General features: G+C 46.9%; 2 protein-coding genes and 2 non-coding genes across 13 annotated transcripts in view; 2 read left to right on the top strand and 2 right to left on the bottom strand.

Annotated features, from left to right (window-relative positions):
• The window catches only part of CNOT1 (CCR4-NOT transcription complex subunit 1), a 60,000-nt gene extending 42,540 nt beyond the window's left edge, over nt 1-17,460 (top strand). For 5 of the 9 annotated variants that reach the window (XM_067004746.1, XM_067004742.1, XM_067004740.1 and 2 more), the window contains 18 exons: nt 2,132-2,272; nt 2,372-2,476; nt 3,055-3,174; nt 3,745-3,936; nt 5,645-5,787; nt 6,377-6,485; nt 6,585-6,754; nt 7,504-7,756; nt 9,842-10,090; nt 10,698-10,861; nt 11,141-11,258; nt 11,729-11,830; nt 12,115-12,288; nt 13,657-13,806; nt 14,870-15,050; nt 15,433-15,565; nt 15,651-15,785; nt 16,367-17,460. In XM_067004746.1, coding sequence (XP_066860847.1) covers nt 2,132-2,272; nt 2,372-2,476; nt 3,055-3,174; nt 3,745-3,936; nt 5,645-5,787; nt 6,377-6,485; nt 6,585-6,754; nt 7,504-7,756; nt 9,842-10,090; nt 10,698-10,861; nt 11,141-11,258; nt 11,729-11,830; nt 12,115-12,288; nt 13,657-13,806; nt 14,870-15,050; nt 15,433-15,565; nt 15,651-15,785; nt 16,367-16,445 — 2,718 coding nt within the window. In that variant the 3' untranslated portion in view covers nt 16,446-17,460. The remainder of the gene's footprint in view (nt 1-2,131; nt 2,273-2,371; nt 2,477-3,054; nt 3,175-3,744; nt 3,937-5,644; nt 5,788-6,376; nt 6,486-6,584; nt 6,755-7,503; nt 7,757-9,841; nt 10,091-10,697; nt 10,862-11,140; nt 11,259-11,728; nt 11,831-12,114; nt 12,289-13,656; nt 13,807-14,869; nt 15,051-15,432; nt 15,566-15,650; nt 15,786-16,366) is intronic. The other 4 variants (XM_067004747.1, XM_067004744.1, XM_067004745.1 and 1 more) reach the window with 1 other exon arrangement.
• SETD6 (SET domain containing 6, protein lysine methyltransferase) lies at nt 17,253-23,383 on the bottom strand. Of its 2 annotated transcripts, XR_007168924.2 has the most exons (9): nt 23,227-23,383; nt 22,998-23,142; nt 22,646-22,787; nt 22,162-22,356; nt 21,848-21,971; nt 21,229-21,409; nt 20,872-21,014; nt 19,581-20,017; nt 17,253-19,495 (listed from the first exon to the last, which is right to left on the bottom strand). XR_007168924.2 is itself a non-coding variant. In XM_048078616.2 (8 exons), the coding sequence occupies exons 1-8, from the start codon at nt 23,311-23,313 to the stop codon at nt 19,709-19,711; spliced, it is 1,326 nt and encodes a 441-aa protein (XP_047934573.2). In that variant the 5' UTR covers nt 23,314-23,383; the 3' UTR covers nt 19,523-19,708. The 2 variants fall into 2 exon arrangements, 1 of the variants encoding a protein (XP_047934573.2); XM_048078616.2 differs by lacking the exon at nt 17,253-19,495 and having other exon boundaries at nt 19,523-20,017.
• A 486-nt stretch (nt 23,384-23,869) lies between these two features.
• Nucleotides 23,870-23,941, bottom strand: TRNAH-GUG (transfer RNA histidin (anticodon GUG)). The gene has a single exon. It is a non-coding gene; the product is annotated as a tRNA-His (tRNA).
• Nucleotides 23,942-24,523: 582 nt separating this feature from the next.
• On the top strand, nt 24,524-24,596 carry TRNAK-UUU (transfer RNA lysine (anticodon UUU)). Its single transcript has one exon. It is a non-coding gene; the product is annotated as a tRNA-Lys (tRNA).
• Nucleotides 24,597-24,668: the final 72 nt, after the last annotated feature.

Genomic DNA, 24,668 nt, shown 5'->3' with positions numbered 1-24,668 from the left:
CTCGTGACTTGTGGAATTACAATGGGAAAAACTGCTTACAGCTCATGTCGTGTAGTCTTCAACCTGTAAGGTGAGCATCACGACATTGCCTGCGAGCTCCCTGAGCTGTTTGCTCCCGTGTGCTGTTGAGTTTGATCACATCATGGAAGCTTTCAAGTGCTTATCTTTCTATGGCTTTTAAGATAGAAAAGCTAGAGTGGGGAGGATTGAGTTGATTCTGGGCCTTTCTGGTGGTGGGTTGTCTCAGTATGCATGTATGCCTCAGGTAGATTTCATTCAGTTCTGCTGTTAGCAGATTAGTAAAGATTGTTCTTAACAGCTTTTTGACTCACTAGCATTTTTAGAGGATATTTTCGAGTCTTTTGATGAACAAGAAAAGTTTGAGCCGAAGAGGTAGCTTTCCCCTCCTGGCTAAATGGAACGTGGTTCATCAACTGCTGGTCAGAACAGCAGCTGCAACCCAGAAAACTTGTGGTTGCAATCAGTGTCACAGCAGACACAGAGCAGAGTATCTTGGAAAGATCAAGACTTCGCTATCTGTTCAGGGATTAAAAAGAAGTTGAAGGACTGCCTACCTCTTAAGGGTGTGTCACTATTGCCCATCTCATGGGGAATGAAAGTGGGAAGGTCCTTTTGCAATGGAGTTGCTCACTTGCATTACAAAACCTGCCCTCTTGAGCCAGTTTAAGGTCTGAAGGGAGTACAGACTGTAAGTACAGGATGGATAGTCTGCCTCAAACCCTGTTGACCCTTCATATTCAGAGCTTTAAGCGACCTGATTGCTGAGATCAAGAGCTGGTTGCTTTCTCCTAAGCAGCAAGCTTGGGCTATGGATGGTGTAGCACAGATGCATGACAAGTTCATGACTCGTGCTATCAAAATTAAACACAAGTTAAGGATGGGATAGTACTGCTTTAATGTGGGAGCTGAGCCAGGGGCTGCCGTTAGTACCTTTTGTTAATTAATCAGTTTGGCTGTCAAGGTAGTAACCATAAGAAAAAGAACCTCTGTTAAGAGGGGCATAAATACTTTGTTGGTACAAAGTGCTGCTGTAGTTCATCAGGTCTGAACGCAGTTCAGACAGGGAGGCAATTGGAGAAATGCTGTTTGGTTTTTTTTTTTTGGTGGTATGAGAAGGCAGGGAGATGAGAAGTTGTGGAGGCAGGGTGAATGCAGACCAGTGGTGTTACAGCTGTGCACATCTACCAGGCTTACCTGTACATGTTCTTCAGCGGCATAAGTAATTAAAGCTTTGCGGAAGACTTAGTGCCTAGGGTATTGTATGTTTGCAAGATGTAGGGAATTATGAAAATGTAGCAACGTAGTAGTCCCTTGAAGATGTATGGTATTGATATAGGTCCAGTTGTAATCCAACGGAGCTTTCGTATGGCATAATTACACAGCACATTGTGTTGCAGAAGAGTGCTGTACAAGACATCTTAAAGATTCACATTTGGCTTACCGCATGTGGTGGGTTAATGAGGCAAGGATTTCTTTTATTTGAAAGAAGCAGCATAGTTTTCAGAAAATAATGAAATAAGGTAGATCTTAATGGGAAAGGAAATCCAAGGAGATTGGAGTGTTTGCACTTATACATGTATTCCAATGGAAGTTGCTGCTTTGCACCCTGGAAAATAGGTCCATCTGTTCAGTTTTCTCTTAAAGCAGACTCCCGGGGAAAGGAAAAAATCTGTGTCAGAAAGGGAACCCACTGAAAAATGCTTAGGATTACTGTTTTGCATTGAGGCACCCTTATATCTTCTGATCACAACCTCGGAGGCGGAAAAACCTTTAGGCCTTGATGCAAGGGTTTCTCTTCCTGCAGTAGGATCTGTAGTATGAGCTTCAGTCAGACTCTGGAGGTAGGCTGGTGGGAAGGAAGGGGAACCTCCTGCTGTTTGTTCCTTGTTGAACGTCTTCACTGTCTTCTTGCCTGCATGTTTTATTCAAAGCTATGCAAAAACAAATTATTGAGTATTCTGTGCCAAGACAGCACATTTCTAAGAGCGTTTCTTCTTAGGAGTGTTTCTTCTTAGTGCTGGCGTTCTGTACGTGCAGCGGTGCAGATTTTATGACTGGCTATACACAGGGAAAATGTACAGCTTTCGCTGATTGTCCTGCTTTTCAATAGGCAGCCTCCCCACAACAGAGGGACATGATGGAGCAAGCAGCTGCCCAGCTAGCGCAGGATAACTGCGAGCTAGCGTGCTGCTTTATCCAGAAGACAGCTGTGGAAAAGGCAGGCCCTGAAATGGACAAGAGGCTAGCAACTGTAAGTATGGGAGTGCTGCCTTTTGAAAGGTTTTTATACGTGTTCGTATGCATCCAGATTCAGTGTCTGAAATCCAGCGTGTTTGGCTTTCTTCCCCAGGAATTTGAGCTCAGAAAACATGCTAGACAAGAGGGTCGTCGGTACTGTGATCCCGTTGTGTTAACTTACCAAGCTGAACGGATGCCAGAACAGATCAGGCTAAAGGTGAGGATATTAACTGAGCTACCTGCCGATGCTGCTCTTCCTCTCCTGATAACGAAGAGTGGTTGATGCAGCTTCAGCTGAGCAATTCTGCATGGTCTAAGAGCGGAGCTGCTGTTAGTTTGATTAGTAATGGAAACACATTCATACGCTCTTCCAGAATAAGTGTTCATATCTTCCTCAATTCCCTGAGGAAGTTGTCTTTCCTTCTCTGCTATTCCTTACATTTCAAAGATCACTAGTCTGTTTTGTTGTCTCCTATATACTTTCTTCCTTTTAAAGGGCATACTTTGTGCTTTCATAGCATTTCTCTTGTGCCTCTGAGAAGCATGAGGCCAGTATTCAGTTCTTTCTGTTTCTGGGAATGAGTTGCAGTTGTCTGGGAAAATCCTCTGGTTAGGTGGTGTGGCAGGAGGGATATGGCCTCCGTGCAGGGCAGCAGAGCCTTACTTCCTGATGTCTAGGTCACTCTGTTTATGAATGGGACAGAGGAGCTACCTGTCACCCAAACAAGTAGCCCTTGTTCCTTACTGCTGTGGTGCTTAGCAGTGAGATTAATGCCTTTTCTTTTTATTGCAAAGGTTGGAGGTGTGGACCCAAAACAGCTGGCTGTTTACGAAGAGTTTGCACGCAATGTCCCTGGCTTTTTGCCTACCAATGACTTAACTCAGCCTACAGGATTCTTGGCTCAGCCTATGAAGGTAGAGTTTTCTAATTGGCTTGAGTACCATGGCCCTTTCGGTGAATGCTGCAGAACTTGTGTCCTTTGATGGAAGACTAGTAAGAGTCAGGCATTTGTATTGCTTGGGAATACTGGTTGAAAGGTTTGTTCATTTTAAAGTTAAACTAATGGTAACGTAAAGCTGTTCTTACACCCAGTCTTAGTTATTGTTGGTTGTTTTTTGTAACATAGACTGGGGCAACATCTTCAACTTAGTAACACTATTTCTAGTTTTTAATAGCAGTGAAAAGTGTTTGGAGTTCAGGCTACTTTTGGGGAAGGTCTTGTATGGCAAGCACTGACTTTGAGATTACAAATAGGTGTTCGAATGCATACTTTGTCTTAGGTACTGCTAAAATTGTTTCCTAGTTATTTCTACAGCTCAATTTGCCCTTATTTGTGTGTTTAAAATGCCAGCATAAACAACCATATTACTGTAGGAAACTACATTCTGGTCGCTATGTTTTCTGAAACAGAAGAGTAGAGCACTGTTTAAGTTTCAAAATACGGTCCTTGCAAAAATCACTCATTCCCACCTTCTCTTAAGCAGCAAGCTTGGGCTACAGATGATGTGGCACAAATCTATGACAAATGTATGACAGAACTGGAGCAACACCTGCAGTCCATTCCACATACCCTGGCCATGAATCCTCAAGCTCAAGCACTGCGCAGCCTCTTGGAGGCTGTAGTAGTGGCTCGTAACTCCCGTGATGCTATCGCTGCGCTTGGGCTGCTGCAGAAGGTGAGTGTTAACAATTCTCCTGTTACAGCTCACCTCAGGTTTATTGCTCACTGGTTGTAGATTGACTTGCAGTGCATCCTGCGGAGCTTGCTTGGTGAATGGTATTAGACAACCTCCCTCTTAGGAAATTCAGTAAATAAAACTGGAAGAGGGCTGGGTTGTTCTCTTGGTATGATACGTGCTCTGGCCAAGCTGCTGCTGGAAGAAGTGGGTACAGCATCCTGGGATTTAGGGGAGTTTTGCCTAGATGTGACAAGTAGAGAACTGTTGCAGTCAAGAATAGTCTGATTTCAGGATGATTTGGAGTCTAATAAGACACTCGAACAGCCCTTGTAAGTGGGTAGTATTAAATGTTGTACTGGATTTATAGCAGTGCACTTTTGCTTTGTATTTTGCAGTAACTAAGTACGTGCTCATCCAGCTGCTCACTCACTCCACTCTTGTGGGACAGGGAAAAAATAAAGGGAAAGCAAAATGACTTGTTCACTGAGTTAATGACAGCTTAATAGGGAAAGCAAAAGCTGTGTGCACAAACAAAGCAAAAAAAGAAAAAGTCGCTTCGTCCCATCAGCACACAGATGGTTAGCCACTTCCTGGAAAGCAGGGCCTCAGCGAGCGTACTGGTTGCTTGGGAAGGCAAACATCATAACCATGAATGTCTCCCCCTAATCATCCTTTCCCTAAGCTTTTATTTTAGAGCATGATGTCATACATCATGGAATATTCCTCTGGTCAGTTGATGCCAGCTCTGCTGGCTGTGTACCTTTCCAGTCTCTTGCGCGCTCCCAGCCTACTCGCTGTGGGGGATGCAGAGCAGGAAAGAGAGAGCCTTGGTGCTCTGCACAGACTGTTCAGCAACTGTCAAAACATTGTTGTCAACACTGTTTCAGCAACAAATCCAAAACACAGCACCATACAGGCTGCTCTGAAGAAAACTCCATTCCAGCCAGAGCTAGTAAACTACCAGCTGGGGAGTGGTGCAGTGAGCTCTGCGACATGAACTGGCATCAAAGTCTGTGTAGTAACTAGTGCAGAACATAGCGACAGATGCGGAGGAAGATCTGTTTGAGAACAGTGGAAAGACAATGAGCTGTCTGCACAAGGATCCAGGAACAGTGGCAAAATAAAAGTAACTGGAAGCTGGAAACCATTTCAGTGGAAGCTCTGTGTTCTTGACTTAGTGCTGGTACCTATTTGAAGGATTTAGTCCCGACTAGGACTTGAACAGGTGAATTTTGCTTTCCCCTGTAAAGGACTTCCATTTCATATAGATTACCACCGGTGCATCAGAGCGCTGCAGCTCTTTGTCTAAAGAATCTGAAAGGTGACCTCTGTCAGGTTCTGCATGACCTCTTTCATGTGGTTTTCCATGAGCCATGTGCAGAACAGCTTGTTAGGAGGCTTTGACTTGCAGAAGCTGCAGCACAAACTGGTGTGGTTTATAGACGCACTCAAGCAGTATGAAAAAGCCAGTGGGGCATAGAGAGACCATGGGCTTGTTTGTGGTAGGACAGCCATGTACAGGGAATGCGGAGGTGCCGTAACAGCTGGTAAAATCTGTCTTACCAGCAGGGTCAGTGCAATGACTAAACTCTAGCTTTTTACGTAACTGCCGAATCTTCTGGGGGTAGTTGCTGCTGATCTGGTTTGTGTAAGATTTGGAAGAGGACTTGGTTTTTCCTCTGCTAACAGGTTGCATCTGTTCTAGGCTGTAGAGGGCTTACTGGATGCCACCAGCGGGGCAGATGCAGACCTCCTGCTTCGCTACCGTGAGTGTCATCTGCTTGTGCTGAAGGCTCTGCAGGACGGTCGTGCATATGGATCTCCGTGGTGTAATAAACAAATTACTAGGTCAGTTATAAGACAATAGGAGGATGGATGTAGCTTTCCTCATCTTCTGGGAGTTACTGTGTTATTTTTGAATCACTTGCCTGTTAATATTTTGTGTTGATGCAGTTTGGACAGAAAAGTAATCTTTTTAATGTTAAAAGTAACGAGATCTCTTGTTAATGCAGCTTCCTCCTAAAACATGACAGGAATCCTTCATAGGATGAAGTATTAGAGGTGCTCTGTTTTTCCTCATTTTATATGGAGTCTCTCTACATGCTGTCACAAACTAGATGACACGGTGTACGCCTGCAGCACAAACACTGGTGCTTTAGAAGCTGTGCCACTTTGTGCTCAGAAGAAAAGCTGCTTATACCAAATAAACTGAAGCTCTTGGAGGGCTGTCCTGGCCAGTAGTGCAGGGCAAGAAGTGCTTGAGACTTGACTTCCTGAACTGAAATGTTACATTAAATAATCCTCTACAAGAGGCTTCTTTTGGAGCTCAGTAATGGATTGCAGTGGATTGCAGAGATTCTCAAATGTTAGATTTGGGTTGCTTCACTTAAACTCTGTAGTTTGAGTACATTTGTGAAAAGAAGTCAAATTTTTCCAGGTGCCTGATTGAATGCAGGGATGAGTACAAGTACAACGTGGAAGCTGTGGAGCTGCTAATCCGCAATCACCTTGTTAACATGCAACAGTACGATCTTCACTTGGCTCAGGTAAAGAGAACGTGCGTTCCTGGAGGGGAAAAGTTACGGTCAGTTCTTCCTAAGACTTGTGGTTGAACTTCAGTCTTAATGCCTTTTTCCTTTTGGCAGTCAATGGAGAATGGCTTGAACTACATGGCTGTGGCGTTCGCCATGCAGTTGGTAAAGATCCTGTTGGTGGACGAGAGAAGCGTTGCGCATGTTACAGAGGCAGACCTGTTCCACACAATTGAGACACTTATGAGGATTAATGCTCATTCCAGAGGAAATGCCCCAGAAGGGTGAGATTGAAATACTGTGCAATATATTGCTTCTCTTGTGTGCTCGCTTATGATCTGAAATGTTATCTAGACAGTGTCTAGTATCATTAAATCATACAGCTTTAAACTTCATCTGTGGCTGCAGTCCAGTGTTAGTTGAAATGGTTTTGTTGTTCTAATGACACACTGACGTAATTGCTCAGATTTTTTGTCAAAATAGAGGCGGCTGCAGCATGACTTCAAACTGAATGCTTGCACAGGAAAATTTCTCTATGCACTGTGCTCCAAAGTACCATGGTACTGTGAGAAACTTGCTTGAATTCCTCCTTTTATTTCAAATTCAGGCAATATTGTGTTATCTTTTTAAATTTAAAATTTCTTTGCATTAATCTGTTGATCACAAGCAGTTCATCAAATTGGATAACCTTTTTGGTTTCTTCAGACAATTAGAGCCTACAAAGCAAGCATCCACTGGTCTCACATGGCAAATGTTCCACACAGGATATGGCAACACAACTCCAGTGTATTGCTGGTTTGGTTTTTTTCAGAGCTTGCATGATTTCAGTGTTTTGTCGTTCCTTGTAAATACGTCTGCTTTCAGGACTTAGTCTACTATTCCAGTGAGGACTGGAAGGCTATAAAGGCTATATGTTTGTGGAATTTGTTTTCTTTTCTTTTAACCATATTTGACTGAGCTTCCAGTTCTTGTACCCTCTCAGGACAGGGAGAAAGAATTCTAACCTGGCTCCTGCTCTGATCTGTTGCATTAGATTACCCCAGCTGATGGAAGTGGTCCGATCAAACTATGAAGCCATGATTGACCGTGCTCATGGAGGTCCCAATTTCATGATGCATTCTGGAATTTCCCAAGCCTCTGAGTATGATGATCCGCCAGGCCTGAGGGAGAAGGCAGAATACTTGCTGAGGGAGTGGGTGAACCTCTACCATTCGGCTGCAGCGGGCCGCGACAGTACCAAAGCATTCTCTGCGTTTGTTGGACAGGTAGAGCTTTTGGAAAGAAAGGTGCTTTTTATTCAACATAAGTAGGGTGTGATGCCCTCCATTTTAAAGCAGTGTTATAACCAATGCTAGACATCCTTCTGAAACTGACTATCAAAATTCTGTCTTCCTTTGATGGTGAAGTTCTGTAGAAACCCTTCAGCAGATAAGGTTCTTTAGATACTCTGGCAACAAGCTGTCAGTTCAAACCATGAATACTGGGATAAGTCTGGTAGGATAAGGAATTCAAGCGAGGTAGCTTTTGGCAGCAGTTCTCACATGCTCTGTGCAATGAAGCTTGGCTAACGTTGCTCCTTATAAGTAAGAATAAAAGCTCTTGATGGCCTACAGCAGTAAATCATTAGTAGAGATGCAAGTGAGTTGTTTCAGCCCATGTGAACAAGGGGAATCCTTTATTTCACTGGAATCATTGGAGAGGAGAAACTTGAAATTTCATTCGCTGGAGTGGCACCTAAATTTAAACAGCCAACCCCTCCAGCATTTTTGCTCCAGGGCATCTTAACAGCACACCACACAGATATCATCCAGGTGTGACTGAGAAGAGGTGCATTCAGTAACCCAGCACGTGGGGTAACAAACTACCTGCAGTCATCTTCCCAAAAACATGTTCCTAGCAGCTCCTTGATATCAGCTGCAAGGAAGCACCCAATTTGTTCTATTTGTATTTGGTTCTGTTTTAAAATTCGGTGCTGCTACCACAGAAATGCCAGATTTTTGCGAATAATCAAAAGCAGTTCAAGCTATGAATTAAGCATAAAATTAAGCATAAAGATCTTGACTGTTGCAGTGATTTTTTTGCTTAGTTTACTTGTGGTTTCCTTGTGTACTGGCTTGTAGCCACCTTTCTGTTGGTCTGATTTCTCCTGCATAGCATCTTTTCTAAATGTTTTTAATGGATCTTGTGTTATTACTGGCTTCTTAAATTTTTCTTCTGTTAGGTCCCAGGTCCCATTTCATTTCATTTTGACTTCTTTTTGTACCATGAAGTATGCTCATAAACTATACTTCAATATAGTATAGTCATAATACTCAGTGCACTCTTGCCCTGCTTCACTCTTTTGCCATATTTGTCTGCTTACCTTTTGTAAGTTTAACCAAAATATATGAAACTGCAGTATTTATAATCTTTTTCCTTGCAGGTGACAGATGTGGGTTTTAAGTGTTTTGTAATAACTGCATTAAAAACAAAGTTTTATTACTGGACATAAATGACTTAACACCTCTTAGAGGAGCAAGGTTGCTTTCTTTCCATTAGCTCTTAGGGCAAGAAGGAGCATACAGCTTTGAAGGCAGATATATGAATTGCCTTTTATTTAAAAAAAAAAAAAAGCTTCTCCAGAAATACTAGAAGTTCTCTAAGTCAGTGACTGTGCTGTTTATATAGTTTCATGTTTGTGCAGTAGGAGTTCGGAAGTGAGGTGCTTTACACAAAACCCAGAGGCTTCCTGTAGTTCAATTTTGGTTTCATTTTGTCGTTTGGATGGCTTTAATGCTGTGGGTAACAGGTCTCTTTTAATATGTATATTATTAAAAACCAATCCCCACAAAAGGGCCAAAAAAAGCCACCATGCCTAGTCATTCTCTTCATGGTATGTTCCTCTGAGGAAAGCTTATTACCCCAGTGCAGTTAGCTCCTCCAGAGTGTTGCTACATGACAGTGATGGTTGCTGAGCCGGTAGCCGAAGTCTGCCCTTCCCACAGCTTGTGCCTCTGTGTGGGCTCCTCGAGGCCTGGCAGACCAAACTGCTGCTGCCTCTTACCTGCTTCATGCAAGGTTGAGTGCTGGTAGCAGAACTGATACTGAAGTGGGCTTCTCAGCTCTGCTGCTGATTGAAAAGATGTAGGATTAAAAGACTATTTGGGAGTAAATGTCTCTGGTAGAATTGTGGTGCCACCATCAAGTTGTGTTGAAAACTTTGAACTTGGGGAAGAGTAGTGGAGAAGGCTTGCTACTTAGCACCTGAGAGCATGGGAAAAATTAATTCTCCAGGCGAGGTGGGCGCTATGTAAAGCGTTTGTTGTTTGAAATAAGTTGTAAAATGAACTTCTTGCATTTGTGGTTCTGAGGGTTTTTCCTTTCCCTGATAGATGCACCAGCAAGGAATCCTGAAAACGGATGACCTGATCACCCGCTTTTTCCGTCTTTGCACCGAAATGTGTGTTGAAATCAGCTATCGTGCTCAGGCTGAGCAACAGCACAATCCTGCTGCCAACCCCACTATGATTCGAGCGAAGTGCTATCACAATTTGGATGCCTTTGTGCGACTTATTGCACTGCTGGTGAAGCACTCTGGAGAGGCAACCAACACCGTTACAAAGATCAACCTCCTGAACAAGGTTTTGAACTGTTTTTGTTGTCCTTGCAGTTGAAGTGCATAATGGTGTTTGCTTTCACTGATGTGAAGTGTGGACTTAATGAGGGGTACTGATAAAATTCCAGATGAGGACTTGAATGTGTTGGTCATTGAACTGATAAATGGAGTGGAATATCGGGATGCCAAGTCGCTTTCTCATTCACAAAGATTTCTATCAAACCTGAAAGTCACGTTTGTACCTTGAAATGGAAAAGTCAGCTGCTGAGGTCTTGAGCTGATGTTCTGAGCCATTAGAAAGTGTGGTTTAATGTTGGTAATTTCCTGGGTCCTGCCTTTTTTATTTTTTTTATTTTTTGAGGGCCTTCCCTGTATACTCTTACACTACTTGGCTTATAGCTAGGTGGTCGTAGGTAGTGAAGACCTTTCAACAGTGCTCAGTCAATTGCTGTGATCTACACAACAGCAAAGCGTAGTGCTTGGCAGCTGCTGATGTGGACTGTAGTATTAATTTAGAACTGTAATTTTTGCTTTTTATTAGAACTGATTTCTTCTGATGGTTAAAGTGTTTGTGTGATCTGACCCGAAGAGTAATTCTTGCCATTGCCACTGAAATATATTGATCTCTTCAGGTCCTTGGTATTGTGGTGGGAGTTCTTCTACAAGACCATGATGTTCGGCAGAGTGAGTTTCAGCAGCTTCCTTACCATCGCATCTTCATCATGTTGCTGTTGGAATTAAATGCTCCTGAGCATGTGCTGGAAACCATCAACTTCCAGACACTCACAGCTTTCTGGTACGTACTTGAGAGTGGCCACAGTGCTCCTCTTTTCCTGGTAGGGTCAAGATTTTTCACCTGAAGGCTGATCTGACTGTTCCTTTGTGGTGGCTTAATCACATTCAGAATAACTGGTTCTCCTATAGACTGTCCACTTGCTTGTTTTAAGGAAAATCACTGGTAAAACCAAGATGCGTAAAATGCCTTGCTTTTAGGGCTGTGTTTGTTTTCTCTCAATGTTATGAAAAGCAATCTTATTGCTGTGCACCTTCTAACCTGCTCTAACTTTTCTTTCAGTAACACATTTCACATCCTGAGGCCTACAAAAGCTCCAGGTTTTGTTTATGCCTGGCTGGAACTGATCTCCCATCGGATATTTATTGCAAGAATGCTGGCACATACACCACAGCAGAAGGTGTGGCTGCAATTTATCTTTTCTGAATTAAAAAGCTCACCCAGAAGGATGCCTATCTGGTGTGGTGCTGTTTCACATCTCTTGAAGTGCACTAGCATGGCTGTTCTGTTTTTGTTGTCTTCCATATTCACAGTAACCTAACTGCATGGAGGAGAGGCTTTATGTCGATAAAGTATTGAGTAGAGGGTGACTGGAATTTAATAAACCTGACTTGGTCAGGTCTGGAAGAGTTCTGTAGTCTAGACTGCATGCCATCTCAGTATGGCGTGTTGAGTGTTTGGGAAACACCCATAGCATGTGATGTGCAGCAGAGCTCCTTGAAGTGAGCGGTGCTGCCATCCCTGATAGAGCTAGCAGTACGACTTAACTTGGGGTCCAGGCTGATACGAACACCAACCTAATTATGGCTTTGAACTTAAAATGGCTGCTCTTTGTTGCACATTTACTACCTGCTGTTTTTTTCTTGACAGGGTTGGCCTATGTATGCCCAGTTACTGATCGATCTCTTCAAGTACTTGGCTCCTTTCCTTAGAAATGTGGAACTCACCAAACCTATGCAAATTCTTTACAAGGTAAAAAATGTACATCAGCTAATAGATGCTACTTCCAACCAGAGCCTGAAAATAGAGTTGAATTGGAATGGAAAACATACTCTGGTAGCAAAATAGCATTTACTGTTCTTTTATGGAATATTTCTTAGTTAAATACAAATCTGTCATGGGACAGAAACAGGCTACCTGCCTAGATTGGTGTCTTTCTATTAATGTTAACCATATGACATAGATGATTTTGCAAGCTCTTGGGCAGTTTCAACAGTTAGGAACCTCTTTTATAGCCACTCTGTTTGGTTTTGCAGGGCACTCTGCGTGTGTTGCTGGTCTTGTTGCATGATTTCCCAGAATTTCTTTGTGACTACCACTATGGGTTCTGTGATGTGATCCCACCCAACTGTATTCAGCTAAGGAATTTGATCCTGAGTGCCTTCCCACGGAACATGAGGCTTCCAGACCCTTTCACCCCCAATCTAAAGGTAGGACTTATTTTCATGAAGTTGGAAACGGGAAACTTTTATGCTCCAAATTCTTTTTCTCCAGTTATTTTGGCAGAGGCTGTGAACATTTGTTTGTTAACAGTTTAACTGATACTTGAATTAATGCAGCCATTCGCAATGTAAGCCACGTAGCAGCTGGCAGAACTGCATTTTTTTAAAGCACGTAGGTTTCAGTTACGTTTGTAATGCTCAGTGTTTGACAGTTTCCATACAGAGGCGGATGCAGTCCTCATCCTGTAGAACAGTGGTACGAAATTTGTTGCAGTTGGAAGCATAAAGCCTCCCTCCGCTGGTTTGGCTTCACTAGTAACAGAAGATATTTAACTTTTCTGCAAAATCTGTGCAGATTCAGCCTGTAAGGACAGAGTGCTGAGGCTTGTATTACCCGAATACTGTATCAATGAGAACCAAGCTTTTGTATGGAAGATGGGGGGGCTTTTCCTTTTCTGAAAGGAGACTGACTCCATGCCCCTAGATCTGACTTGGCATGTGGTCTTGGAGCTAGGGCATCTTTATCATTTCAGCATCTCATTTGTCACTGGAAAACAGGCTACTTAAGCAGTCTTTGCAGCTTTGTTTGAAAGTCCAGCTAATAGTTCTTGTCTCAGTTTTGTTCAGCACATGTCGAGTTGAACAGTTCGTGCTCTGCAGGATGTGGGGGGCCTGTAGTTCAGTTCAGTAATTGTTAAAGAGTTACTGTGTCCAAGCACTAATCAGAAGTACTTTTTTAATGAGAAACAGATGCTGTCATATCGTAAAATAATGAGATAAAATACTATTCTGAAGTAAGCTGCTTGCATAATGAGGAGAGATTTTGAGAAGTGTTAATGTAATTAAATGTTTGGGCGTACGCCAGTCTCCTAATCGTGGAATGATTGTGGCAGCATGAACTTTCTCACACTGCTTTGACATTGCCCTGTTTTTTGTCTTTGAGTGATGCAGGCTGATGGGAGTGAAGCTGCAACACTCCTTCAGCTAGCTCTTGTTGAGACTGAAGAAGGCTATTCTTGACCGACAGGGATGTTTGTACTTTTTTCAACTGCCAAACCATCTTGAGTGTAGATGAGGGAGACTTGAAAGGCGGTGACTGAACTCCCCCGTGGCCTTCCCACTTGAATTCTTCTGTCTTCCACTCTCACTTCTGAGATAGTCATCTAAGAAGTTTGCATGCTGAAAAGACCAAGCTACTTCTGAAATCTGCAAAAGTCTAGTGTTTCCTTCTTACTGCTCATAGGAAAAACCTGTCACCAGCAGTAGCTGATGTAATAGCACTTACCAGTTGTTGTAATTTAATATGTTCCTTTACGAATTGTTTATTCTTTAGCTGACTGGCTTTCCTCTTAACAGGTGGACATGTTAAGTGAAATTAATATTGCTCCACGAATACTCACCAATTTCACTGGAGTGATGCCGCCTCAGTTCAAGAAAGACCTGGATTCCTATCTCAAAACCCGTTCTCCAGTTACTTTTCTGTCTGATTTGCGCAGCAACTTACAAGTGAGTGGCTCGGTTCTGAGCATGCTGGATTTAATGAGTAGTGTGAGACAAATGATCTCGTTGGCTGAGTCACCTTCCTTCCTTGCAGGGATTATGTCGGTGTGTAGCAAGCATGTGTTCCAAACAGTAGAAAAGCCTCTGAAAGTGCGCTTCACTGAGTATTTCTTTCCCCAGCCCCCCAGCAGGGTTATTTAAGTCTGATAAGCAGTTTCATCAAGGGGCAACTTAAGAAAACAGGAGTGTTGACTTTAGCAACCCTGAAACGATCTAATTTAAGAGAAGTTGGTTTTATCTATGTGAGCTGCAAAATGCTTATAGTGAGGTTATCTGAAGCTCTGACTCTTCTGCCTGCGTGTTTCTAGTGCACAACCTTGCAAATCTTAGAGAAGAATGTAGTCAGAGTTGATTGTATCAAGCTTGCTTTTGTCCCCTACCACTGAGTGATAAAGAATTCTGTGGCTTGCATCACATGATTCCAGCGGTGTTTACACAGGCATTGTCTGATATTCAGCATTCTTTAACTCAATTGCAGTCTGGTTTAGAAGCTAATTAAATTCTTACTCCAAGTGGTTACTAGTTTTTGAAGTCTGTGGATCTGCATGATAATGCTTTGGGGGTGTAGAAAAGACAAATTAGCTAAAGCCCAGCTCAGAGCTTTTAGCCAACTCTATGCATTTAGCACATCACGAGGTGTGGCTTACAACAGAACTCAAGACTGAAGTCAGACTTCCTCAGAAAATTGCTCCGGCTTGAGCATTCACACAAGCAGTGCGTGTCTGAGGCAGTCTGTGGCACGGCTAGTGAATTCAGATTGCCTTCACCAGATCTTTTTCTTTCAAGTAGGGAGTGCAAAAATTCTACGTCAGGTCTGTCAACACTTGGGTGTTTTTGAATGTATAACCACTGTATTGCAAAAGGGAAAATGCCAGATTGAATTCGTGGGCATCTAACTATGTTGTCTTCTGTATAACCAAGACAATCTGGGGGCTGTTGTTGTACGTGCTGTACCGTAGGTTACTGAAGGAACATAGAACGTTAATGCTTTTTGTATCTTTCCTATTAGGTATCAAATGAACCTGGCAACCGCTACAACATCCAGCTGATTAATGCACTGGTGCTCTACGTAGGTACTCAAGCTATTGCGCACATCCACAACAAAGGCAGCACACCGTCTATGAGCACCATTACCCACTCAGCACACATGGACATCTTCCAGAATTTGGCTGTAGACCTGGACACTGAAGGTGAGCTGGGAATACTTTTAGTTCATGTCATTTCTAATTTAACAGCACCTTGCTTGAGCTGTGAGAAATGCAGAAGATGATTTCACATAGCTGCTTGTGGATTCACAGTAAGTAGTGCTGCATTAGAACGCTGAACTCTGAATATGAGAGCAATATTAAAACCAAATGCTGAAAGTGTGCAAGGGAATGAGAGAACAGTTTAATGAAGAGGAAGTGAATTCTTACTGTGCAGGTTGATAGGGTTCTTTAGTTGTTCTTCTTTCTTGAATCTGTATAGGGCAGGCTCACAAACCTCGGTCTTAAGCCCATATGAGTTGTTTCTTTAGCGTGTGTGTGTGGTATGTAAGCAAAACCATCCATAGTTGCTGTTCCTCCTCTGCAGGTCGGTACCTCTTCTTGAACGCAATCGCCAACCAGCTGCGATATCCCAACAGTCACACCCACTACTTCAGTTGCACCATGCTTTACCTGTTTGCAGAGGCCAACACTGAGGCTATCCAGGAGCAGATCACTAGGTGAGAGGGAATTCAGCTTCTCGCTTTCCTTCCCTGTGTATTTCAGTTTTTTCTTGGTCTAATTGTTCTTATTTTTGGACTCCAGGGTTCTCTTGGAACGACTGATTGTAAATAGGCCTCATCCCTGGGGTCTCCTTATTACTTTCATTGAGCTGATAAAAAATCCGGCATTTAAATTCTGGAACCATGAATTTGTTCACTGTGCTCCAGAAATTGAGAAGTGAGTATAACTTAACAACATGACTAAAACAATATATCTGAAGCAGAGGCTGAGTTGTACCTCGAGCTTCTGGTGTTTTGTAGTGCAAGCACTGTTTGCTGCCGTAATAGGAGGAAATACAACCTGAGAGCAGAATGTAAAGGGATTACTGGAAGTCAAGTCAGGCTACTGTGAGAGATGCCTAATTTTTCTTGTCCTGTGTGTGTGGAAGTTTGTTCCACAGCGAAGTTTTAGGTTGCAAAGGGAGGAGACATTGGAGATGCTTTTGAAAGATTGTGGAACTGGGAACAGGGCTGCTGCCAGCCTCAGTACAGAGGGTTCAGAGCAGCCTGCTATATAACACCAGCACTGTTCAAACACTGTTCCTCGGTATCCTAATGGGGACTGAGCTGAGGGCATTGCATTTCCGTGATGTAGTAGCACTGGAGATCAGATCCTGGCCCCCCTTTGCCCTGCTCAGGGCTTGCTAATTCACATGCAGCGTGAGTTTGCGCACCTACAGCGATGGACATGGCAGTGTGTCAGATTGCAGGGGACGAGTGCCCTTCACACAGCTAACGATGCTCTGCTTCTGTGCTCAGGTTGTTCCAGTCGGTTGCACAGTGCTGCATGGGGCAGAAGCAGGCCCAGCAAGTGATGGAAGGGACGGGTGCCAGTTAGGTGAGCTGCATCTCGTGTGGTAAGCGTGCCGGCCTGGAGGTCCCCGTCCCATCGACCGACAGAAGAATCCGTAAGGCTCTTCCCGACCTTCCCAGCTCCCTCGATTGGGTACATGCAACAGATCCTGGGTGAAAGTCTGTGTGGGCACGTTCCAAAGTTTGAAACAAGTTTTTGACTTTTGGCCAAAATTGAGAAGATGCTGTGAATATCATTTTGAACTAGTGTAAATACAAGGAACAGAAACGTTTGTCTGGACTTTTGGGTTTGTGCAAATTGTGTAAAAGGCAGGTGGGTAACTGGTGCCTGTCCAGCTTGTAATAAAGGGGCAGCTGCTGATGCCAAGCACTTGTCTGGGGCAGACCTCCTTGTCCTGACATTCCCAGACTCCCAAAGAATATTGAAAAGCCAGTTATATTATTATGTAACTTATTTTTTCTTTATGTGGATGGGGGACCTTTAAATCACTAAGTTGTTTTACGAAAAAGGCAGATATGTTTGGAATATGGGAATATTATGGAGTAGGGGGAGGGGTGAGGGAGGGATTTGAGGTTCAGCTTTTCTTTTCCCCCCACCCCCATCAAATGCTGACAGACAGCAAGTGGAGTGGCAGTCAGAGAACGCCTCCTTTCTGTTGGAGAAGACACACCTCAGGCCCTTTGGGAGAGGGTCAGCTGTTTTTAGTAAAGAAACCAGAGACCAGGCCTATAGCTTCTTTTTTGTTTTGTTTTTCCTCCTGACACTTGTAAATTTTGGAGGGGGGGGGAATAAATCTAGACCTTTCCCTACCCTGTGACCACACAGTATAAGTTTGTTTAAAAAAAAAAAAAACACGCAAAAAAAAAACAAAAGCAAAGAAAAAAAGGACCAATACAGCCCATTTTGTAAGGATTTTGAATGTTTTGTAAAGTATTGGTCCATGTGTTGTATTTTGTAGCCTTTCTAGTTCTTGGGCTTTAGTTCTCCCACTTCTTGTATGTATGCATACTGTAGTTACACATTAAAGTCATGACATGCAGCACGTGCCCCTGTGCTTATTCTCTCCAGTTCCATCCTACCTGGCCAGTTGATGTCTTTCAAAGTCTGTTTCCACCCATCCAAAATCTGCAGCTTTCCAGTGTATTTCGGACAGTGCCTAGCAAGAGTAACTGGGTTTGCTTCTAGGATTGAGGCGAGAGGGAAAATCTTACGCATAGGTAAGGCCTTGTTTTGAAGTGCAAAAGGGAAGGGCGCAATAGTTGTGTGGAGATGGAGACGCTGTAGTTCACGAAGAGTTTGTTTCTGACAAAGTTGGGCTGGAAAGGAGACTGCAGTGGAGGGACACAGAGCAAAGGTAGCACACCAGCTTAATTTCTAATTATTTGCTCACTGATAAGATGCTCCTTTCAGCAGGCATCTGTGCAAGCTTGCTAGTTAGCTAGGGTAACCTGTAAGAATAGGTAGCTTTAGCACTGCTAATACTCTGCTAACGTTCCTCTAGCCTACACCATACAACCCAGCAGGTACTATGAAAAGGGATTCACTGCTTCCTTCTTTACACAACACTTCCAGTTAAAACTGGTCGCCTCCTGTTGCATGGGCGGAGAGGTCAGGATTCCCTGCTGAGCTTTAGGGGATTCTCCCTGTCTGTGCTTCTGCTGCACAGAGAGAAGATTACATCCAAGGGACCGCGGAGCCAAACATGCTGGTGGACTGTGGCTCAAGAACTTAAAGGAGTAGTTGCTTACCAGTTCCTACACTTCCCTGGCCTTTGTTTGGCAGGTCAGCAGTTGTGCTGAAATTGGGCGTTTTAAAGTTGGAATCTTTTTTTTTTTTTTACAGTATTGAAACTCCTAGCTTGTTCTCCCCTCCTGGTTAGAATTCAGTGATTATCAGTAACAAGTTTCAGTCCAAATTTGGTGGGGTTTCTCTGCCATTTAACTTCAGTAAACCATATGTAGAGCTTCTTGGCTTGTCCTGCTGGCTCCTAACACTGGCTGTGCTAAAGCTCAAAGGTCTCTCTGGTTCTGTACTAATGCTGCTGTACACGGCTAGTTCCCCTCCGGCCTTAGGAACTGTTAGGCTGGTGTAAAAGGGTGGAAGGTAAAGCGGACTTGGCCAAGACCCCAAACTGCATTAGGCAAAGTTAATTACCTACCTACAGGCTGGTAGGATAGAGGCAACTACACCTCATATCCTCTCTTACCAGGTAAGGATCCTGCAGCTGGTACTGTCAAATACCCCTGGGGTCACTCTGCAGGGGTTAACAGGGTCCTTGCCAGCAGAGGCCCTGGGCAGAATGTACTCATGTTGACGAAATTAAGGCTTTCTGTTCGCTGTGTGCCTAGTTTGAAGCGTAGCCTGCTGTAGGAAGAGCCAAGCCTGGGACTCTGAACAGCCATTATGTTGCACCACTGTAAAAGGGTGGGGGGAAGCACCCTGGGTAATGTTAAAGCAGCCTGGTTCCCAGCAGTGCAGTTAGGGCTGTAGCTGACCTTTACACCTGGGGATACAGTCTGAGGTTTGCTGGTTTGCAGTAACAGCAGCAGCAAAGATCTATCTCTTCTAGCTGGGGCTTTGCAGTCTGCTGAAGTAGACTGCACTGGGTAAGAAATGTTCCCTCAGAGCAGGGCCTGAGCCTCAGGGACCGTATCAGCTGGAGTGCGGGTATCGAATGCTTAACCCACAGCAGCTGCAGACCTGTGACCCTCCTACATGGGGTCTTCTCAAGCCCTTACAGAAGAGCCTTTTACAGAGGTAAAAGGAAACATTGTGCCATACTGAGCCTATGTAAAAAACAGAGATGGATGGGCTCATACTTGTAAAATGCTCAGCGTTAAGAAACTATGTATGAAGAGTTGTTTGTTAGCATCCCTACTCTGAACTTACCAGCTAGATTTCTTTCTGCCCTGTTCATCTGGACATGGCTCAGTTCTTGCCTTAAACATGGGATGCTAGATGAGGGAACCCACTTTTTTTATTATGACGGTGTATGTCCATCTTCCTTAAGCAACCATAAGATCTGGATTTTAAGTCCTCCAGAAAAAGGCAGTAGTTGTGCTCCAGAGCTTTCCCTGTAAGATAAGGCCATGCAACAATGCTATTGTTGTGCAAGAATTTTTTTTATCTTTATGTAGAGGTAGCTGAAAAGCCACAAACCGTGAGGAACAAGTGGGTCCGTATTCAAACTCGGCATCCATTCTCTGCTGTAGAAGGGAAGGCTGAAGGCTGACCTTCCCTCTCCGAGCACAGTTCCAGGCAGTTCACTTCCAGGGGCAGTGAGGCTTTTAGCGTACCAGTTCTAGCAGCTGATGCAAGATCCTTTTCTGTCCATAGCGTACATGCAAAGCTTGCTGCTCCCTTCGACTCAGTTTCTCATAAGCTTCCTTTTTTAGCAAGTCCTGGTCTGCTTTCAGGTCTGACCCGTAGGATTCCAGGGTCAGCAGCACACTGTCGTAAAGGAGCTTCTTGCAAGGGGTTTTAAGTCTGGAGAGAGCTTCGTTAGAAAGGGTGGAGCTTTCCTCTTCCTCACTGTCGTCTTCCCAGCCATCTTGTTCCTTATACTCCTTGAATTCTTCTTCTGACATGCACAGCACCTGAAATGACCCAGGCAAAGAGACACGTCCCTGGCACTGTGAGTGTATCAGGCTTTCCTCCCTAGGGAACTGCAGTCTTAGGGCCACAGGGAGCAGGTGAATTGTTCCTCGGCTGCAGTACAAGTAAAACGAGCTTAGATAGCAGCCCTGCCCATGGCAGGGGGCTTGGAACTAGATCATCTTTAAGGTCCATTCCAACCAAAGCCACTTCATGATTCCATGATTAGAAGAGCTTTCAAACAGGAGATCTCAGCTGCTGCCTGCAAAGTTAACAACCCTACAGAGCTGCTTGAGGGCAGCATACAAGTAAAAGCAGGTGGCTGGTCCAAGGAAGGACAGTAACAGAGCCCTGGGAAGCCTGGCAGCTGGGCAGCTACACCCTTACCACTTCCCACACAGGACTTTTGTAGGGATGAAAGACACAGACTCCTGATGGCTCTTGAACAGGAGGCCTTTATTGCCGTTTTTCTCCACTATATATACTTTCACCGTAGCCCCATGCGCTGTCCACGTGCCCAAATCGGTCATACAATTGGTTAGAGACCCTCAGACACGCGCCTCGAGCCAGCCAGCAACTGGCTACTGCCCAAAGCTCATCTTTAACACTGTAGCCAAGTTAATTTATCTCTACCTTGCTCAAGTTTTTGTTTCTACTGTTTATTTCCCCATTATCTCTAATTCGGAGACGTGTGAAACAGCGCAAAGCCACCTGCGACTTCCTTTCCCATAGACTATTAGGACCAAAATCCCTTCCCATGCTTGTCTGCCTTCATTTCACCATTTCGCATGGTGTTCAAACAGCTGCAATGTCCGTGGTGTTCCTGACCACCTGGTAACCACCTAGCGTTGCTTACCTTGAGGGTCACAGACAGCTCTTCCTCTGTCAGCACCTCATCCCAGCCAAGCACGAAGGCGCCTTCCTCCCCCACCATCTCCAGCTGGCACAAGAAGTCCCACTGCTCTGAGACCAGTTGCTGCTGTGCTTCATTTTTGGCACCTGTTTGGAAGGCAACAGAGCTGCAACAGCCAACTCACTTTGCAGTGGTGGTGAGTGGGGAACAGGAAACAGGAGGCAGAAAAAAGGCACAGCCCCAGCAGTTGAAATGCTACGGAACAGCCTCATTTTCCCTTTATCCTTGAGCCCAGTTTCATTACATCGCTATTTAACAGGAGCCACCCCTCCTCCATCCCGTCCCCCTGTGGCTGCTCACGCTGCATCGCTGCCTTGCGCACTGTCACCATCTGGATGTCGGCCGTGTCGTTGGTGTTGCCGGGATATGGCTCTGCGAAGCCGTACATGTGCAGGAGCTGCCAGTTGGCCATCTGCCCGTAGGTGTTGAAGATCTCTTGCCCTTTGCTGATGGGCCGTGTTGTAACCATTCGTAAACACTTCTGCAAGCAGAGAGGGGAGAGGCTCTACGGCAGCTGTGGCAATGCTACCAGTCATAAACAGGGTGCTTCTTGGAGCAGGGGCGTTGGGTTTTCCCTCAGCAGAGACGTTCCCAGGGACATGATTCAGGCATGTGCAATCCCTTACACATAATCCTACAGAAAAAGCTACCTTGTGTGCACAATAGCAGGCAACAAGAAAAACAAGCTTCATGTCCTGTCCTACAGCAAAAGTGTCTTCAAAGAGGCTCAGCTGCCCCTAACTTTGTCCTGGCTAAGGCAAAGCAAGCAGCAGCTGCATGTGTCAAGCAAACTAGCTTCCTGTTACTGAGCGAGCTGCCCTGGCAGGTAAGTAGTGCTGCTGTGGAGTCGGAGAGCCAGCCTCGCAGGAACAGGGGCTAAACTCTGGGATGGTGCCTGGCACAACGGCTTTGCACTTACAGGAGCATATTCCAGGTTGGCGTTGTGGTTGGCCACATGATTCAAAATATCTGCTACAGGTACCATCATGGGAGGATTGGGTCCCTTCTCATCTTCGTCTTCCTCCTCCAACGGTTCCTGAAAACTAAGACAAGGGACATGAAGACAGGACTGTTTTACATGTTGCAGTAGAGGGATTCAGCTTACAGTTGCACTCCCATGCAATTGCAGCCTTTCAAATACCGCAGTCTGTGATCATTCACCATCCCCTCATCCTACGACTTGCCTTTTGCCTTTTGTCTCCCCTCTGTGAGAGCAAAGCCCTCCCTTCTCACCTGTAAGCCATGACGAAGGCCACCAGCTGCTTGTACAACTCCAGTGTGTGCACCTTGGGGTCAAAAACATCGGGGTGGGCCTGCATGAAAGGCAGGATGATGGAGCTGTACTCCAGGTGGATGTTAGCCAGGTCCTTGTCTACTGCTTCTGGGATGCCTGTGCCCTGCAGCAGCCTTGTCCTTTCTTCTTCAGGCCTGGTGCAAAGAAAACAGCAGCTTCAGCGAGAAGGGGCTGTAAAGTCCTTCCTTCAGAATCTGAGCTTCCCCCTGCTCTCCGGATTCCTGATTGCTGTTGCAGGTAGGGCCTGGGAGGGTCCCTCAGGCTACTGGCAGAACTGAACGGAGGACCGATGGAGGCAGAGGACTGATGGAGCCGCCTCGCAGCACCACCTCCACCCCCAAGCCTCCTGGGCAGCAGCCCCGTCACTGCAGTGGGGTGCAGCTGTCCCCTGTGGCCACCCCACAGCCCCCCGCACCCCCTTACCAGAACATGGGGTGATCCAAGCTCTTGAAGTCCTCCCAGAGGGCAAAATAGGGCCGCCACGGGGACGTGCTGGCCGTGTACTCGTAGAGCAGGGCCAGCAGGAGGGGCACCCACCCGGACTGGCTCTGCAGAGAGTCCTGGGCTACGGACCGAGAGGTGATGGAGGAAAAAAACAAACAAAAGCAGGTTAAGGGCAGATTTTATCCATTTGCTCCGAACATAGGCCGTGCCACTGGCGGCCTCACCCCCTGCCTGGAAGCCGGGGGGGCTGCTGCTGCTGCTGGCAGGGCTGGGGCAGGACCAGCGGCCCCCCGGGCAGGCTGGGGACCCCCCGCACCCCCCCGGTGCTCACCGTCCCGCAGCAGGCCGCGGATGCCGCAGGTGTGCTGGGAGAGCAGCGCGGGGCGCGGCACGGCCACCAGCAGCTCGCCCGCCGCCAGCTCCTCGCCGGCCACCAGCCCGTACCCGGACACCGTGCCCTGCCTGCTGAGGCGCACCTGCGGCGAGAGGCTGCCCGTCAGCGGGGGGGGGGGACCCGCTGCGTGCCCCCCCTGCCCCTCTCCGGCCCCCCCCGGCCCCACCTTGGGGCTGAGCCGCACGCCGGCCGCCCCGCACCACGCCACGAAGGCCGCCGCGGGGTCCCCTCCGCCGCCGCCGCCCGCCGCCATCTCGCTGCCGCCAGCCCGGGACGGTGGCTGCGGAGGGACCGAAAGGGCGGCGGGGCGGGAACGCCGCCTCCTCACAGCGCCCCCCCCCCCGCTAAAATCTCCTCGGGGAGGCAATTAGCGCGCTGCTGGTTAATGAGATGGGGCGCAGAGCCTGCCCGCGGGGCGGCTCCCCCGGAGCGTCGTGACGGGGGTGACCCCAAAAAGAGAGCACGCAGCCATGGAGGGGGCCCCGGCTGCTGTGCCCCCCACTGAGGGGCCTGGCTCCGGGCCCTCATGGACTCCCCTCACAGCCTCCCCTCATGGACTCCCCTCACGGCCTCCCCTCACAGCCTCCCCTCATGGACTCCCCTCACGGCCTCCTTCACGGCCTCCCCTCCCTAATTGCAGGCAGGCTCCGGGCCCTCCGACGCCTCTCGCCCCTTCCCTGGGCTCCCCACGTCCGCCCCGTCCCGGGGAGCCCGGTGCTGGGCCCAGCACCCAGCCGGGGGTGCGGAGGGGAACAGTTCGGAGAGCAAAACGGGCAACGTGGCGCTGCGCCGGATCTCTGCAAAACCATTGCTGTGACTCGGAGTCGAACCGAGGTCGCTGCGGCCACAGCGCAGAGTACTGACCACTATACGATCACAGCAGCGCGGCGGAGGCCGTGCGCTCCGGGCCTTGCCTCGGGCCCTGCTCCCCCCCTGCCTCCCTCAGAGGAGCCACGGCTGCCCTCGGGCATCCCGCGGTGCCAGGAGAAGGGGCAGAGCTGGAGGAGGCCGTGCTGGGCCTTCGCAGCGTGTCCCGGGAGCCGTGGCTCCGCGGGCCCATCCCTGTGCGGGGCGAGGAGCTGGTGGTGCTGGGGCGCAGGCTTCGGGGCTGCTGCTGCACGGGGAGAGCGGAGCCGGGCACTGACATGGGGCAGAGGCTGCTCCAGGCCATTGCTCTCAGAAGCAGGAGCCCCAGGACGTGCCCAGTCCCCAGCCCCGTCTCTCCCCCAGGTCAGGCGCTGCCCGTCCTGCCTTCAGCCGGCCCCGCATGGACGGAGCTGCCCCGCGGAGCTGCCCCTTCCCTGCCCAGGGCTGAGCGTCCCGGGGCAGGGGCAGGGGCAGGGAGAGGGGCTCTGGGGTCAGCCTGGTGGTAGCAGCAAGTCCCCATCTCATCGCCCTGGTGGCACAAGGACACAGGGGCCTCACCGGGCTGTTCTGAGCATCACCCAAAATCCCAAATGTGAGCCTGGATAGCTCAGTTGGGAGAGCATCAGACTTTTAATCTGAGGGTCCAGGGTTCAAGCCCCTGTTCAGGCGAAAGCTTTATCATTTAGGTGGGAGCAAGGGGAGCCGGAGTGCTGCGGTGGCCCTGTAGGGGCTGCAGCCTGC

Source organism: Anser cygnoides, chromosome 12 (genome assembly GCF_040182565.1).
Source record: "Anser cygnoides isolate HZ-2024a breed goose chromosome 12, Taihu_goose_T2T_genome, whole genome shotgun sequence".
Taxonomy (NCBI): Eukaryota; Metazoa; Chordata; class Aves; order Anseriformes; family Anatidae; genus Anser; species Anser cygnoides.
This window is presented reverse-complemented; position numbering and strand designations above follow the sequence as displayed.

What these genes read in the sequence shown, in the direction of transcription:
- SETD6 (XM_048078616.2), bottom strand. Translation starts at nt 23,313, where the DNA reads ATGGCGGCGGGCGGCGGCGGCGGAGGGGACCCCGCGGCGGCCTTCGTG. An exon ending in GCCTTCGTCATGGCTTACAG is followed by an intron (nt 21,972 to 22,161) that starts GTGAGAAGGGAG and finishes CCCTTGTCTTAG; the next exon opens with TTTTCAGGAACCGTTGGAGG. An exon ending in CCAACCTGGAATATGCTCCT is followed by an intron (nt 21,410 to 21,847) that starts GTAAGTGCAAAG and finishes CTCTGCTTGCAG; the next exon opens with AAGTGTTTACGAATGGTTAC.